Source organism: Natrix helvetica, assembly GCF_964273705.1.
Source record: "Natrix helvetica genome assembly, chromosome: 4".
NCBI lineage: Eukaryota > Metazoa > Chordata > Lepidosauria > Squamata > Natricidae > Natrix > Natrix helvetica.
This window is the reverse complement of record NC_138550.1, coordinates 46,127,937-46,141,870: the sequence shown is the minus strand read 5'-3', so window position 1 is coordinate 46,141,870 and position 13,934 is coordinate 46,127,937. Positions and strand designations below refer to the sequence as shown.

Below are 13,934 nucleotides of genomic sequence, written 5' to 3'. Positions count from 1 at the left end.
GACCCATATATCCTCATATATTTTCTCAGTGCCAATATGAAGACTGTAATTAGGATCTGGTAATAACTTCCCATCTCCCATTGAATCAATATTTTAGCAAAAAAAGGATTAAGTCTAATGAGAGTACATAAATGAGAAGCAAGCTGTGTGATCGTCTTATTGCCGTTTCTATAGAAACCCATACTCCTCTCTGAAATTATACAAAAGGGATTATTGGGGGTGCAAGAAAAAAATATACTGTCATAAATGTAATGTACAAACATCTGATGAAAGACCTAATACAAAATTATGATTCCCATTGTTACTTTTTGCTTTTAAAAATGTTAATAAGTATACTCTCAATTTATTTGCTTCATATTTTCTCTCCATCTTTATTTATCTTACCAAATTTTAGGAACAAGATTAAACCTAGTGTATATCTTGAATTTTATATTAAACCTAGTGTATATCTCATCCATTTGTTTCAGTCAATACATATTATGTATTTAGTTATTTACAAAAACTGAAAACAAACACATAGAAGTCTGCTGTGATAGGTGGAATTGCTGCCTTGAATTTTCCATTAATCCCATTCAAACTTGCTTGCTTTTAAATTCATGCAAGAGCACTCAGAGGAAAATCTAGCATCTTCTAGATAACAGACATACATTTGGCATGCAGGAAGTGAAAAAATAGTCAGCAGAGGACTGGAAATGGTTGATATAGAGCAGTCACTTGAATGATTATTCCCTTGAGGTAGTAATTTATCATTTCTTCCTGGCTTAGGATCTTTCAGTGGTACAGCCTATTCCTTCTTTTCAGCCCAGACAATAGAATTCATTGGGATTACAGCAAACTTTGTGCGGGTATGCCACCAGTTTCTACAGGCAATGTGTCAGGTGTATACAGAATCCAAGTTTACTTTAAAGATTTTTAAGTGCACAGAATTTACCATTTTAATATAAAATTACTTTACATAGAATTGTTACAACTATTTGTGGAGCAAATTAAATGTGTTTATTACAATTGCATGGATTTCTCACATTAACACTTTATTATTGGATTTCTTTAGTCGGCCAGGCTTGTTAAATGCAAGTGATCCAAGTTATCCTTGGCTTGCGGATTCTTGGCCTGCTACTAGCCTTCCTGTTAACAACAGTACCAACGGACCAAGTGATCTTGGGAATTTTGGCCGTGGAGGTACATTTTCCAATTTCTTAACATGTAGGATGTTTATGGCAGGATACATTGTTTCTTTATCCAACAGGTTTGTTAGAAAAAAATGATGATGGAAATATAAACAATGAGAATAAAAAGTACCAGTAATGATATATTGTTACACTATATGTTTATACAAAAGCTTTCTATATCATCAAGAGGTTTACAAAATAAAATATTTATGATATTTAGGCAATTTTTATAATTGCTCTCCTTACATAAACTCAGGATGATATACAATTAAAACAGTATAATATTGTTAAAATAAAGTATAATAAAATGGTTACATAATTAATCAATTAAAAGCAAACTATCTGGATGTGTTTGAAAAACATGAAAAGCTTCTGATGTGTGGAGAGGGGGGAGAAATAAGATGGCTCATCAAGTCTTTACAGAAGGCAAACCCTTCAGATCATTGGGGCATGCTTGTGATAGAGAAGGTAGGTCTCCTGTATCCCACCAAATGATATTGCTGAAATGGCAGAATCTGGAAAATACCTACCCTGTCAGATCTTATTAGATAATCAGAGACAAGTGATCGCCCTGTGCCATGAAGAGCTTTAAAGGTGATAGTCAGCCTCTTGAATTCCATCTAGAAACCCACTTCCATCTAGAGCAGCTTACAAAGTAATGAATTGTCATCAAGGACAGTCCCAATCTCAGCCAACCCTAATCTCAGTCACAGGGAATCACATGGAATGCAAATTTAAAAAACAAATAAACAAAATCTGACCATGAGTAAGATGGTCCAAGCCATGGCTCTTCAGGCATGAGCTATGAATTTAGTATAACCCCAAAATCACACAACAGCTCTATTTGAAGTGGTAGTTCCATTCAGAACCAAACCCAGAACATCTGACATCCAAAATTCCTGAAAATCCACAGCCACTCAGTTTAGCCATCTGAAATCTGTAGTTCTAAACATATAAATCAAAACTCTTGCAATAATCCTATTGTTTGACTAAATATATAGCAACAGATACAAGATATCCTGGTTCCAAGCCCATCAGTTCCAGTTTGATTATGACCTTACATATCATAAACAAAAGCATAAACAGAAATCATTATTTAATTGAAAGTCAGTGCAATCACTTTCAATAGGTATAAAACTAACAATGGAGTATCCCAATCAGCAACCTGGCTTTAGCATTCTACTCTAACCAATTCAGGGCAAGAATCTGAATTAAAGTATAAGTAATTGACTGCACTATTAAAATGCTATTTTTTTTAAAAAAAATAAACATTTCTGCCTTTCTAAAACTTAAATCAATTAAAACCCTGCAGTCTGGAACAAGTGGGAGTAGCTCTTCATATTCTTCTGGGTAACATCTGTTCTGGTCCTTGAAAAGCACAAACATATCCTTCCTCATTTTTCTGATTTAAACATTCCCAGTTCATTCAGTCATTCTTTATAGTCCCCTGATCATTCTTTTCTTTGAACCTATACCCATGATGGCAAACCTATGGCATGTGTGCCAGAAGTGGCACACAGAGCCATTTCTCCTGGCATGTAGAGCCATCACCAGTTGCTCTTCCGGGTTCGGGCGCAGCAGCCAGATGGTCTTCACGCGCATTGACGTGCCAGAAAGCAGAAGAGAAGCCGCCCGGTGTGCATGCATACGCCAGGAAAATTATCTTTTTGTTTCCAGGGTGCACATGCATGTTGGCCATTTGGTGATCTGGTTCCTGGCGAGCATGCACACGCAAAAACTAGCAACAGGAAGAGCAATGGGCGCACGTGCCAAAAGACATGGAGAGGGGCCATCGCTTCTTAGCAGAGCAGAGCTGTGGTCGGGACGTCCCTCCCTGCCTGCCTGAGTGGGCTTCTTGCTTGTCTCCAACCCATCACCCCATGGCTCATCTGCGGTCCGAAGTGCCTGGCCAGATTGGGTGCCCCAGAAAAGCAGTAGCAGCAAAGGGGAAGGACAGGAGTGGCTGGCCGGCCCCTGCAGCCACTCCCACACCAGCCAGAACCAGCACTGTGACAGCTGCCGGGGGCGAGGGGGCAGCAGCGGCAAGGACAGGCAAGGGCTTCCCTCCCTCTCCACCAGAGTGGGCTACTTGCTCAGCTCCAGCCCGCCACAGTGACGTGCATCCACGGTCTGGAGTGCCTGGCTCGATCGGGTGCCCCAGAAAAGCAGCGGCAGTGGCAGCCACAGGAGGAAGGGCAGGAGCGACCGGGCAGCCACCGCAGTTGCTCCCACGTCAGCGAGCCAGGCCCTCGGTGACATCTTTATGCGGGTAGCTCACCTCCCCACCAGCAGCTCATCCAGCTTTCCGGCTGGAAGCAGCAGCACAACAGTCACCGTTACCAGGTTACCAATGGAGGTGGCGAGAACAGGTGGCTGCCATCCCTTTGTCCCTTCCTCAGCAGCGGCTATTGCACTGCCGCTTCCAGCCGGGATGCTAGCGGAAGAGCTGCTGGCGGGGAGGTGAGGGCCTGGCAAAATATATCCTGGCTGGAAGCGGCAGAACTCTGGACCGCAGATTCTCATCAGAGCCGCGGGCTGGAGCTATGCAAGAAGCCTGCTTGGGGGGGGGGAAGGGAAGCCTGGGCCCACCCATCCTTGCCATCGCCACTTTTTTGCCCCCGGTACCGGGATGCCACCAAGGGCCTGGCATAATATATCCCGGCTAGAAGCAGCAGCACAACAGCCGTCGCTATTCTCATTCTCTTTGAGAGCCACCTTGCTTGCCACGGCGTGAGGTGAGCGTTGCCGAGGAGAAATCAGCGAGAGGGGGAGAAGAAAACAAACTTCTACTAGGGATGCCTTCTCCCTCTCCCCCTGATTTCTCCCTAGCAGCGCTCGCCTCACACAGCAATAAAGTTGTGTGTATGTATGTGTATAAGGGAGGATGGATGGGACCAATCAGCTGGGAGGCTGGCAAAGAAGCCTTAGTTTCCCCAGCTGATCGGTCCCATCCAGCCTCCGTTACACACACACACAAACTCACACACCACAGTTGCCCCGGCATGAGGCGAGCGTTGCCATGGAGAAATCAGCGGAAGGGGAGAAGAAAAAAAACTTCTGCTAGGGACAGCGAGGGCATCCAGAGAGAAATCGGGAGGAGAGGGAGAAGCCCATCATTAGCAGAAGCTCGGCTTTCTCCCTCTCCCCCTGATTTCTCCCTGGCAGATACTGGCCGGCGCTCACTTCCCTTACTGCTCATTGCCACTTGCTCCCTCGCTGTTTTCCCGGCCAGCCGGCCAGCTAAGCAGGGCAGGCGGGGCTGGGGCTGCAGCCAGTAGGGAGGGGGTGATAATGCTCCATCCTGCAGGGGCGGCAGTAGTGAAGAGTAAGGGAAGCGAGCTCCAGCCAGCATTCGTGCCTCCTCCCTCCGAGAGCTGTGGCAGTGGGGAAACCAAGGCTTCTTTGCCTCCCAGCTGATTGGTCCCATCCACCATCCCTTAGACACACACACCACTTGTTGCCACGCTAGGTGAGTGCTGCCAGGGAGAAATCTGGGGGAGAGGGAGAAGGCATCTCTAGCAGAAGTTTGTTTTCTTCTCCCCATCTCGCTGATTTCTCCTCAGCAATGCTCACCTTGTGCCGTGGCAAGCAAGCTGGCTTTCAAAGAGAATGAAACAGATGCAGTGCTCTTCCAACAGCCGAGGAAGGAAGAGGAGCCTGGCCTCAGCTTTTGGAAGAAGTTGGTTTCATTCTCTTTGGGATCTGTCTTGCAAAATGGGGAATTTTCTGACATTTTGCACCCAGAGCCAGCCCAGCACCCTGTGCACATGGGCTGCCCAGGAGCCCCGAGGTTCACAACCACCATCTCCTGAAGCAAAAATGGCCTCCCTCAGCCTTCCGGAGGCCCTCCAGTAGCTGGAAATGGCTTCAGGAAAGCCTCTGAAAGCTGGAGAGGGCAAAAAACAGCCCCAATGGGCCACAATCCATTTCTGACTTCCAGAGGGCCTCTAGGAGGAGGGTGGGAGGCATTTTTGCCCTCCCCAGGCTTCAGGAAAGCCTCCGTAGCCTGGGGAGGGGTGCATGTGCATGCACGGGGGGGTCGTATGCCCAGTTGGGTGGGGAATTGAGTGGGCACACAGGAGGGTGCAGTATTGTGCGCGCGCACAATTCTGGCACGCCATAAAAAAAGGTTCACCATCACTGATCTATACAATTCATCTACTTGTCTGTGAGTGGTTCTCAGAAGTGGAAGGTGTGCTCAAGGTGGGTCTTCTCTAGCAGAATAAAGAATTAGCTTTTAAACTGCATTGAGTCTGCAGAGTCTTTCATATAAAAATGCTACAAATGAATATTATTATTTTAATTTGGACACTTGATTTCTGATTCATTATTTCTATATTTGTCTTTTGGCTGGCCTATGAAAATAATAATTCATATTTAATTTGACTATTCAGATTAATAATTAATAGTTGCTCTTCTATTATACTGTTTTTCAAAAATGCTGTTGTCAAACTGTATACAGGTCATGGTATTTCAGGGTATTTCATTTTTTTCCCTAAGCATATAATTTTCACAAATTGGTCTTAACTATGCTATTCACTTCTCCATGTGAGAATTTGATTTATGCCATTTATGGAAATAAAAATAAAAATAAACAAAAAGACTTTGTACTGCATTAGGGTGAACTTTAATATTGTGGTAATTATTTTGAATAAATAATATTTTCCCACTTAATTTTATAATAATGAATGTTTTGTATTTCACTTAGTGGATTAAAATAATTTTGATGAATAATCAAATCAGTTTATCTTCTCGTATTAAATTTAAAGTAACTATGTGTTAGCGTATTTTAAGTCTCAATTAGATGAAGTTCTTCAAAAGGAAAAAATTCCAAAATAATGTATTTTTTTAAATTTTGCCTTCTTAAAATTATCCAGATAATTTAAAACAAATACATCAAAATAGTATTGACCAAGACTCTTTCAAAAGAATAACTAAAGATATCTCTGTATTCATTTAGTAGTTTGTTCAGTGCTCGCAAGGCGGAAACAGAGGAGGGGAAGAAATACAAGGAGATGGTTTCTTCTATGATTTTTATCATATCCCTTGAGCATGACAGTGTCATTGGCACTGACATAAAATGAACAATTGGAAATAGTGTTCAGGACAGAAATATTCCAAGCTTCATTTTCACAGCTGAAGATATGGAGGAAATATGGCTTTTAAGCAGTGAGATGTGAAGGACAAGTGCAAAGTTTGTCAAAGATGCTGATAGAAAAGCAGAGGCTGTACATCATTTTCCCTTCACTGGCTCATGGAAACTGTCTCGGCTGAAAAGCAAATGTGCAGCATGATATATTTATTTTTCATATTAAAACCTTGATAGCTTAGTATTTTTTTTCTTTATAATTCTGTTTTTTTTCCCTTCCATTTCTCTGTTTGCATCACAGATGTGCTACCTCCAATGCCAGGGGATAAAACTGCCACAATGCTTTCTGATGGAGCCATTTATAGCAGCATTGACTTCAGTACCAAAACTAGTTACAATAGTTCCAGCCAAATAACACAAGCTACTCCGTATGCCACAACACAAATACTGCATTCCAACAGCATCCATGAATTGGCAGTTGATTTACCAGATCCTCAGTGGAAAAGTTCAATTCAGCAGAAAAGTGACTTAATGGGATTTGGTTACTCTCTTCCAGATCAGGGCAAAGGCAACAATGGTGATTCTTGTTCTTAATTTTCTTTTATAAATATGTTCTCTGCATGGGAAGAAAATTATGGTTTGCTCTCTTCTGTTCCCACTTCCTTTAATGTATCTTGCATGAATTCTAAAACTTTACAAATACAACTAATTGGATTATGCTATTTCAGTTTTTTTCATCTTTTGCCAGTTTCGTATATCTGCACTGCATCCTGCTATCTACGTATATGATACACTAGGTTAAATATTTAATACATCTTACTTATAAACGGATGAAGAGCTAACTGCATGTTGTGCATGTGCTATAAACTAATCACAAGAAGGTACTATGACCTTTGCCCTTCAACCCCTAGCTTTGCTTTACATCCCTGACTATCGATTGGCTGAGGGATTGTCTAATAGAATGCCACACAACCAGTCACAAGATTTCAGCACCACCAGCTCTCACAACAGTTCAGAAAGGAGTGACAGCCTCTCAGGTTGGTTTCAATGCAATTTTCATAAGAAGGAAAAATTTATTTTTAATTCAGTTTTATAAACCTAAAAGACTCAAGATATATGATCAATTACTGAGTATAACTCTTGTGTAAACAAACATACCTGAATGAGTCATATTTAATCATATATATGTTATTTTTTTAAAAAAATATACTTTATTTGCTCAATTTAAGAAGCTATTTTAGAGAACATATAAATTATTTAAAAAATTGTTTCCTATACATCTGAGCATGAATGGAAATTTTATTTCATAAAATTCTCACCTTTCTGGAGCAGTACTTCCTTTCTATAAATTAATCACTTTACAACTTTTGATTTTCTCTAAGGATATTTATGAGGGTTTTTAAAATTGTGTATACTATTATTGGATACATATTCTCATACAGCATCACAATATCTCTGAGGTCCAGTATATCAATAAATTCAGTAGTAGAAATATATTGGAATTGAAAGATAAGCATTTAAAATATATAGAGCTATATCCAAACATAAAGCAAAGGTTGTATGCTGGATATTGTAGTGTAATTATTGTATATGCCCGTGATGGCGAACCTATGGCACGCGTGCTCAAAGTGGCACACGGAGCCATGTCACCTGGCATGCGCGGCAATGCCTGTTCCTCTTCTGGGTTTCTGGCGTGCATGCACACGCAACAATCAGCTGACCTTTGTGCATGCAGCAGTGTCAGAAATTGGAAAAACATGTCTTCCGTTTTCCAGCTTGAGCATGTCCACCGGTCGGCTGATCGCTGCATGTGCATGCACGGCAGTAACCAGAAGTACATTTTCCAGCGCACGCATGCCCCCTGGGCAATTTCTCTTCTTGGTTGTGGCCCAGATTAGTGTGCATGAAGTGCTTCCTTTTCGGCACTCAGTGCCAAAAAGGTTCGCCATCACTGGTATATGCCATCAAGATGGGTCACAGTACATAAACCACAGTATAAAATCCCACTGCAATATAACAAATTATATTATGCATGCATTTTTAAATTTTTTTTTACAAATTTAAAAAATGTGTGAAGTTATTTTTAGTACTTCTATTGTCTTGTCAGTTTCTATTTTTATTATTCTTTACTTATTCCTCTATATGTGTATTTTCTGTTAGTCCTATATTACCTTTTCCCATTCAGAATTCTTCTGTGTAATTGCCTAATTCTGTTTGAAGTTTCATTCTTCTTTGGCATATAGCATGTTATGTCCAAATATAGTAGGATCATTAGCTATGACTAAGTTTGAATTTCCATAAAATGCGACATACTCATCATGGATATGTGTATACATTCTCAGCTATTTTTTTCCCATTCCTCGTTGTTCATTTCTCCATGTATAATCTTTTTTTTCATCATTAGGAGGGAGGCTATGGAAGTGAATAGATTTAAATTATTACACTTATACATTATTTTTTCATTTTTCGCTAAATGCTGCAAACCTATTCCAGCAATAAACTGCCTACAGAGGTTTTTTATAGTTTAACACCTACACGGCTTTGTGTCTGGAAATAAGCCAAATGAATCATATTTGGGGTTGTGTTCTTAATAACTGAGAAGTTAGCCTGAGAAAGAGTATTATAAATACCCTGCTTTGAAGCACTTTGTTCTGGTGTTTTATTTTTCCTAACACATATTGCATGAAAATTTAAAACAGACAAAATAAATCTATAAATACAATTTTGACACAAGAACATTTTAACTTTTATTCAACTTATGATTCATTGTGATTAAGTTATATAGAGTTTGTTAAATGAAAAGAAGTAATGCTTGACAATTATACATGCACTTTTCACACAACACTATTCTATTATTATTTCTAACTTATGTCAGCTATAACATCTTGCTGTTGATATTAGTAAAATAAAAATAGGGAAAAAAGTTCTTTTCAGGCTTCCACTCTTTTTTTTACATATGCCATCTGGAATCAAAACTCTGGAAATAGAAATATGTAAATAATTAGCTTCTTCATATTTTTGTAATGCTTCTTGATTTCAGGTGGGAAAGGAGGAAAGAAAAAGAAAAACAAAAATACTCCCAAGACTCAAAAAAATAATGGGTCTACCTGGGCCAGTGTTCCTCTCCCACCTCCTCCAATACATCCACTTCCAGGAACAGAGTTAGAACACTATGGGATGGATCCACAAGAACAAGGGTAATGTATTTTCCTTTGAACAATTTTGAATCCAGTATCTGACAGCTAAAGTTGTCAAATATTGTCAAGTGGGACAGCCATTTATTGTGAAGTTTGAAGAGAGAATGTAAGCGTAAGACTGTTCATACATATTTATTACAATAATGTTTTAATCCATCTGGCTGAGTAATCCTTGCTCCATACACTTCCATTAGAAATGCACATTTTTACCTCTCTACTGAAAGTTTAAGAGAACATCTAATTTCAAATGATCTTCCATAGATAAGGATGTTTCTTTTATATCTTTAATTGCTACTGGTAATGTCATGTCATTTCCAGTATGGTTTCTTTATTCTCCAGACTCTGTTTCTCAAAGAAATATAGTGCTTAATAATTCACGTCAATAGCATGGACTTCACAGATCTAAGAGGGTATCTAAGAGATCTAGTTGAGTGCTCCAGGTAGTCATACTTAATTTCTAAATCATTGGGTTCCCATACTTTATAATACTTTATTTATAAATACTCTAAGCCCTTTATATATTATAGCTTAGAGACTCACAATGTTTCTTTTTTTTTTCAGAAAATTTTATTGGTTTTTTAAAACATTTATAAGGAAAAGGGTAGGTGGAATGGTGTACAAATTTTGGCAGTTGCAAGTATGGCAGACGCCCCCTCCCTCCAAACTCATAAGATACATCTATGTATAAAACATTAATACAAAGTCGTGTAAAATCAGCATATTAGTTCTAAAAAAAATTTCAATCAGTTTCTACAATTATAATATATAGTCTAGATATAATTTCATTATTACTTTCGGTCTGTTTATAACAATGTGGTTTTCTTATTCATTTTTGTGATCTGAGCTTTCTTGATGTTGCCCCATCACCCCCCGCTGGCAGAGTTCCGGCCCCTCCCGTGTCCTGTATGACCGTTGTAGAGTCTTCTGTTTTTTCTAGGTGCGCTTTATTTTTTTCCATAAAGGCCTGTGCCTCTATGGGTGTATTGATTCTGATTCTTGTCTCCTCCCAGAATATCAGCATCCCTTCAGGCATCAACCATCTAAACCACACCCCCTTCTGGTATAGTTTATTCGCCAATTGCGAATAATTTTTCCTTTTCTCCCTAATTTTTTTGGGGGATCTGCTTCAGAATGGTTATCTCCCTGTCATGGTATGTCAATGCTTGCCCACTTTGTACACCCAGAATTTCATCTCTTGTGCTTTTCCTAAGAAATTTAATATGAACCTCCCTGGGTACATTGTGTGTTCTGGCATATGCTGAATTCACTCTATAAGCCAGATCTATCTCCCATTCCATCTGCTGCTTATCTTTGTGTATGTATTCAGCTAGAATATTGGTCATAATGTCCCTTATATTTTCCCCATCTGCTTCTATAACATTTTGAAATCTAAGATAAAAGGACATTCTCTCAAACTCTGTTTTCATTTGTTGGGTATCAAGTTCTTTGTTTCCCTTCTGTAAAGCCTCTACCCCCCCCCCCTCACCTCCACCACCCCACCCTCCACAAGGTCCAGTCTCTGTGAGTTCTTATAAATTTGGGCTTGATTCTCTTTAATTTCTTCCTTCATTTCTTTTAATTGTTTCTTAATTTCTTCCTGGCCCTGTATGAGTTGTTGAAGCATTTGTTGCAAATCCACCTCTTTACTCTTGGGTTGCATCAGTTCTGTAATCTTTGACTGTGTAACAGGGATGGATGTTGCAGATGTTGGTGCAGAAGTAGCAAAGCCAGGTTTTCCAGGGGGTGGTCTTTTTGGAGGCATGGTTTATGAAACAAAGAGATCAGTCAGTGTAGAGACTGGACAGCTGGAGAAGTAGGGCAGACAGATGAGGCCAGGAGGCAGAGGTCCAAACAGGTGGGAACTTCTTTAGTCAGTCTAGCAATAGAGAAAGGTTTTCTCTCCAAAGAGTTCAAAAAATGACAATCCACAAGAGATTCCTCTGGGTGACACGGAGACAAAGACCGGAAGCCTGAATTTTGAAGGTGGAGTCAGGTTTCAAAGTTCATAAAGACAACGGAAGTGTGCCATCTTGCCCTGCCAGCTTTGGGCTCAGAGGCATAAAAAGGTTTTAAAAGTTCACAAAGTTCTCAGATCATCAATAAATTCTGGAACTAAGTCCAATGAAAAGCACTTTTACTGGGGTGAGGCATCATTAGTTGGCTCTCCCCCCTCCTCCTTCCCCTGGGGGCGAGAGCAGAATTTTTTCAAGCCGCTTGTCCAAGGGGGGGGGAAATCCCCCTCCCTCCAGCCACTCCTCCAAAAATAATCCGAAAGCTTAACTTTTAAAGTTACTGACAAAGTCCATCAATTCAGAAAGCAAGGGAATGAAGAAAGGAAGCCTCTCACCATACCGCCGCTGCTTCGTTCAGAAGTATGTTGTCTGATCGGCATGAGGCGAGACGCCCACGCGCCCTCCGATACGAGACTCACAATGTTTCTTGTATTAATAATAAATGTGATCTGGTGGTTGAGATGCTGTCCTAGAAACCAGGAGACTGAATTGTAGTCCTGCCTTAAGAATGATAGATGATTGGGTGTCTTTGGGTTCTCTGTCTCTGCCCATCTCACCTCACAAGGTTTTTTTTGGGGGGGAGGAGGAAGAAGAAGGAGTGTTATGTATGCTTGCTGCCTTGAATTACTTATAGCAAGTAATAAAGTCAGAATTAAAAAATCTAATAAATAAATTTAAAAAATGACCACCCAATAGAATCTATGCACACGTTCATAATATTTTTTTAAAAACCCAGTATCACCCATTACCATTGAATTGATAGACGACTTTTCACTGGCTGTGTTTAACTGAAAGCTAGACTGTGTCTTTTGCAGATGTTGAACCAGGATGACATTCAAAGGTTTAAATCGGGGTGTCAAACGCACATCGTCATGATGGCACCACGTGACGCATTGGGACTTTTCCCCCCTTCGCTAAAGTGGGGGTGGGGGTGGCTAGCATGTAACACATCTAGCCCACAGGCTGGGAGTTTGATAGCCCTGGTCTAAATGGACTTTTTCAACTCTACAAATATATGAAATGTATGATGCTTAATTGATTGTGATATTTATTGGAATGATTTAGTATGGCCTTGCATACAGTACACATTCTTTCATTTAATTCTTCAGCACACATTGTCATAGCTGAAATTCTTACCTAAAATTTGTTTTAATCAAAGAATGCTTTATGAGTTTCAAGGTGTTGATTATCACCTTTAAAGCGCTCCATGGCTCAGGACCTAGTTATTTGCGGGATCGCATCCTACCCCACACATCCCTGCGACCAATTCGCTCTCACAGAGAGGGACTCCTCCGGGTACCATCCGCTAAGCAATGCCGGCGGGCGGTGCCCAGGAGTAGGGCCTTCTCTGTGATGGGCCCAACCCTCTGGAACGACCTCCCCCCCGATATTAGAATTACTGCTGATCTCCGCTCCTTCCGTAAGAAACTCAAGACCCACCTGTTCCAATTAGCTGGCCTGGCCCAATCACAATCATAATCATAATCTAATCCCGACCTTCCTGGCCAGTATTTTAAATTCTAAACTTTGGGGTATTTTAATTGGTTTTAATTATTAGTTAATTTTATGATCATTGTACAGACTTTTTGTTCAATTTGTTTGTCTGGGGTTTTGTATTTCTGTTGTTTATAGTGCATTTTATTTCTGTCTGTACACCGCCCCGAGTCCCCTCGGGGAAAGGGGGCGGTTTATAAATTTAATAAATTGAAATTAATAAATTATGAAACTTAAAATCTTTGGTTAATAATGGAACCTAGATCAGAACAATAGAAAACTAGGAGAAAAAGAACTGGAATTTCCCCAAAATGTTTCCCTTAATTCTGTTCTTACATTGTATAGATAGTTTTTGTCCTACAACCATTCATTCAGGGATCATTCAAAGTTTACAACAGTGCTGAATAAATAATAGTTATGACCAGTCCTCAGCATTTTGTCTGTGCCAGGACCTTGCAATCACATGATTGCAATAGGGGCAGTTGCAACCAGATTATACCTGATCAATTGCACTGCCTTACAATCATGTGGTCGCCATTTGCTATCTTCCTTGCCAGCTTTCCCAGGAAATCAATAGTTAGCAGGGAAAGTTACCCCATCTATGCGCCCTTCCTCAATCCATCTGCATTCAAACCATGGCAAGTCCTTGAGCCCAGTGGTGAAATTCAATTTTTCCCCTACTGGTTCTGTGGGCATAGCTTGGTGGGTGGGTGGGTCATGTGACTGAGTGGGTGTGGCCAAGTTGTCACTCACTGCAACCCACCAAGCCATGGACACAGATTTGACCGAAAAGTTCAGCCAGTCAAGTCTTCTATTGTTCAACCTGGCTGCTTCTCGCCTCCTTCTGATGTTTGCTTGGTGTGTTTAGCCCAAGAAGGAGGAGAGAAGCAGCCACTTTAATGTTGCAGCAGAGAGAAGCCGAACTTTTCTCCCTCCCTTCACAGCAGCAACTGAAGGGATGGTGTCACAGTGG

General features: G+C 40.6%; 1 protein-coding gene across 17 annotated transcripts in view; it reads left to right on the top strand.

The window, feature by feature from the left end:
* Nucleotides 1–13,934, top strand: part of ROBO2 (roundabout guidance receptor 2) — an 893,684-nt gene that overhangs the window by 854,143 nt on the left and 25,607 nt on the right. For 12 of the 17 annotated variants that reach the window (XM_081952932.1, XM_081952940.1, XM_081952929.1 and 9 more), the window contains 4 exons: nt 1,052–1,179; nt 6,560–6,835; nt 7,170–7,295; nt 9,299–9,455. In XM_081952932.1, the coding sequence (XP_081809058.1) occupies nt 1,052–1,179; nt 6,560–6,835; nt 7,170–7,295; nt 9,299–9,455 (687 nt within the window). The remainder of the gene's footprint in view (nt 1–1,051; nt 1,180–6,559; nt 6,836–7,169; nt 7,296–9,298; nt 9,456–13,934) is intronic. The other 5 variants (XM_081952931.1, XM_081952933.1, XM_081952935.1 and 2 more) reach the window with 1 other exon arrangement.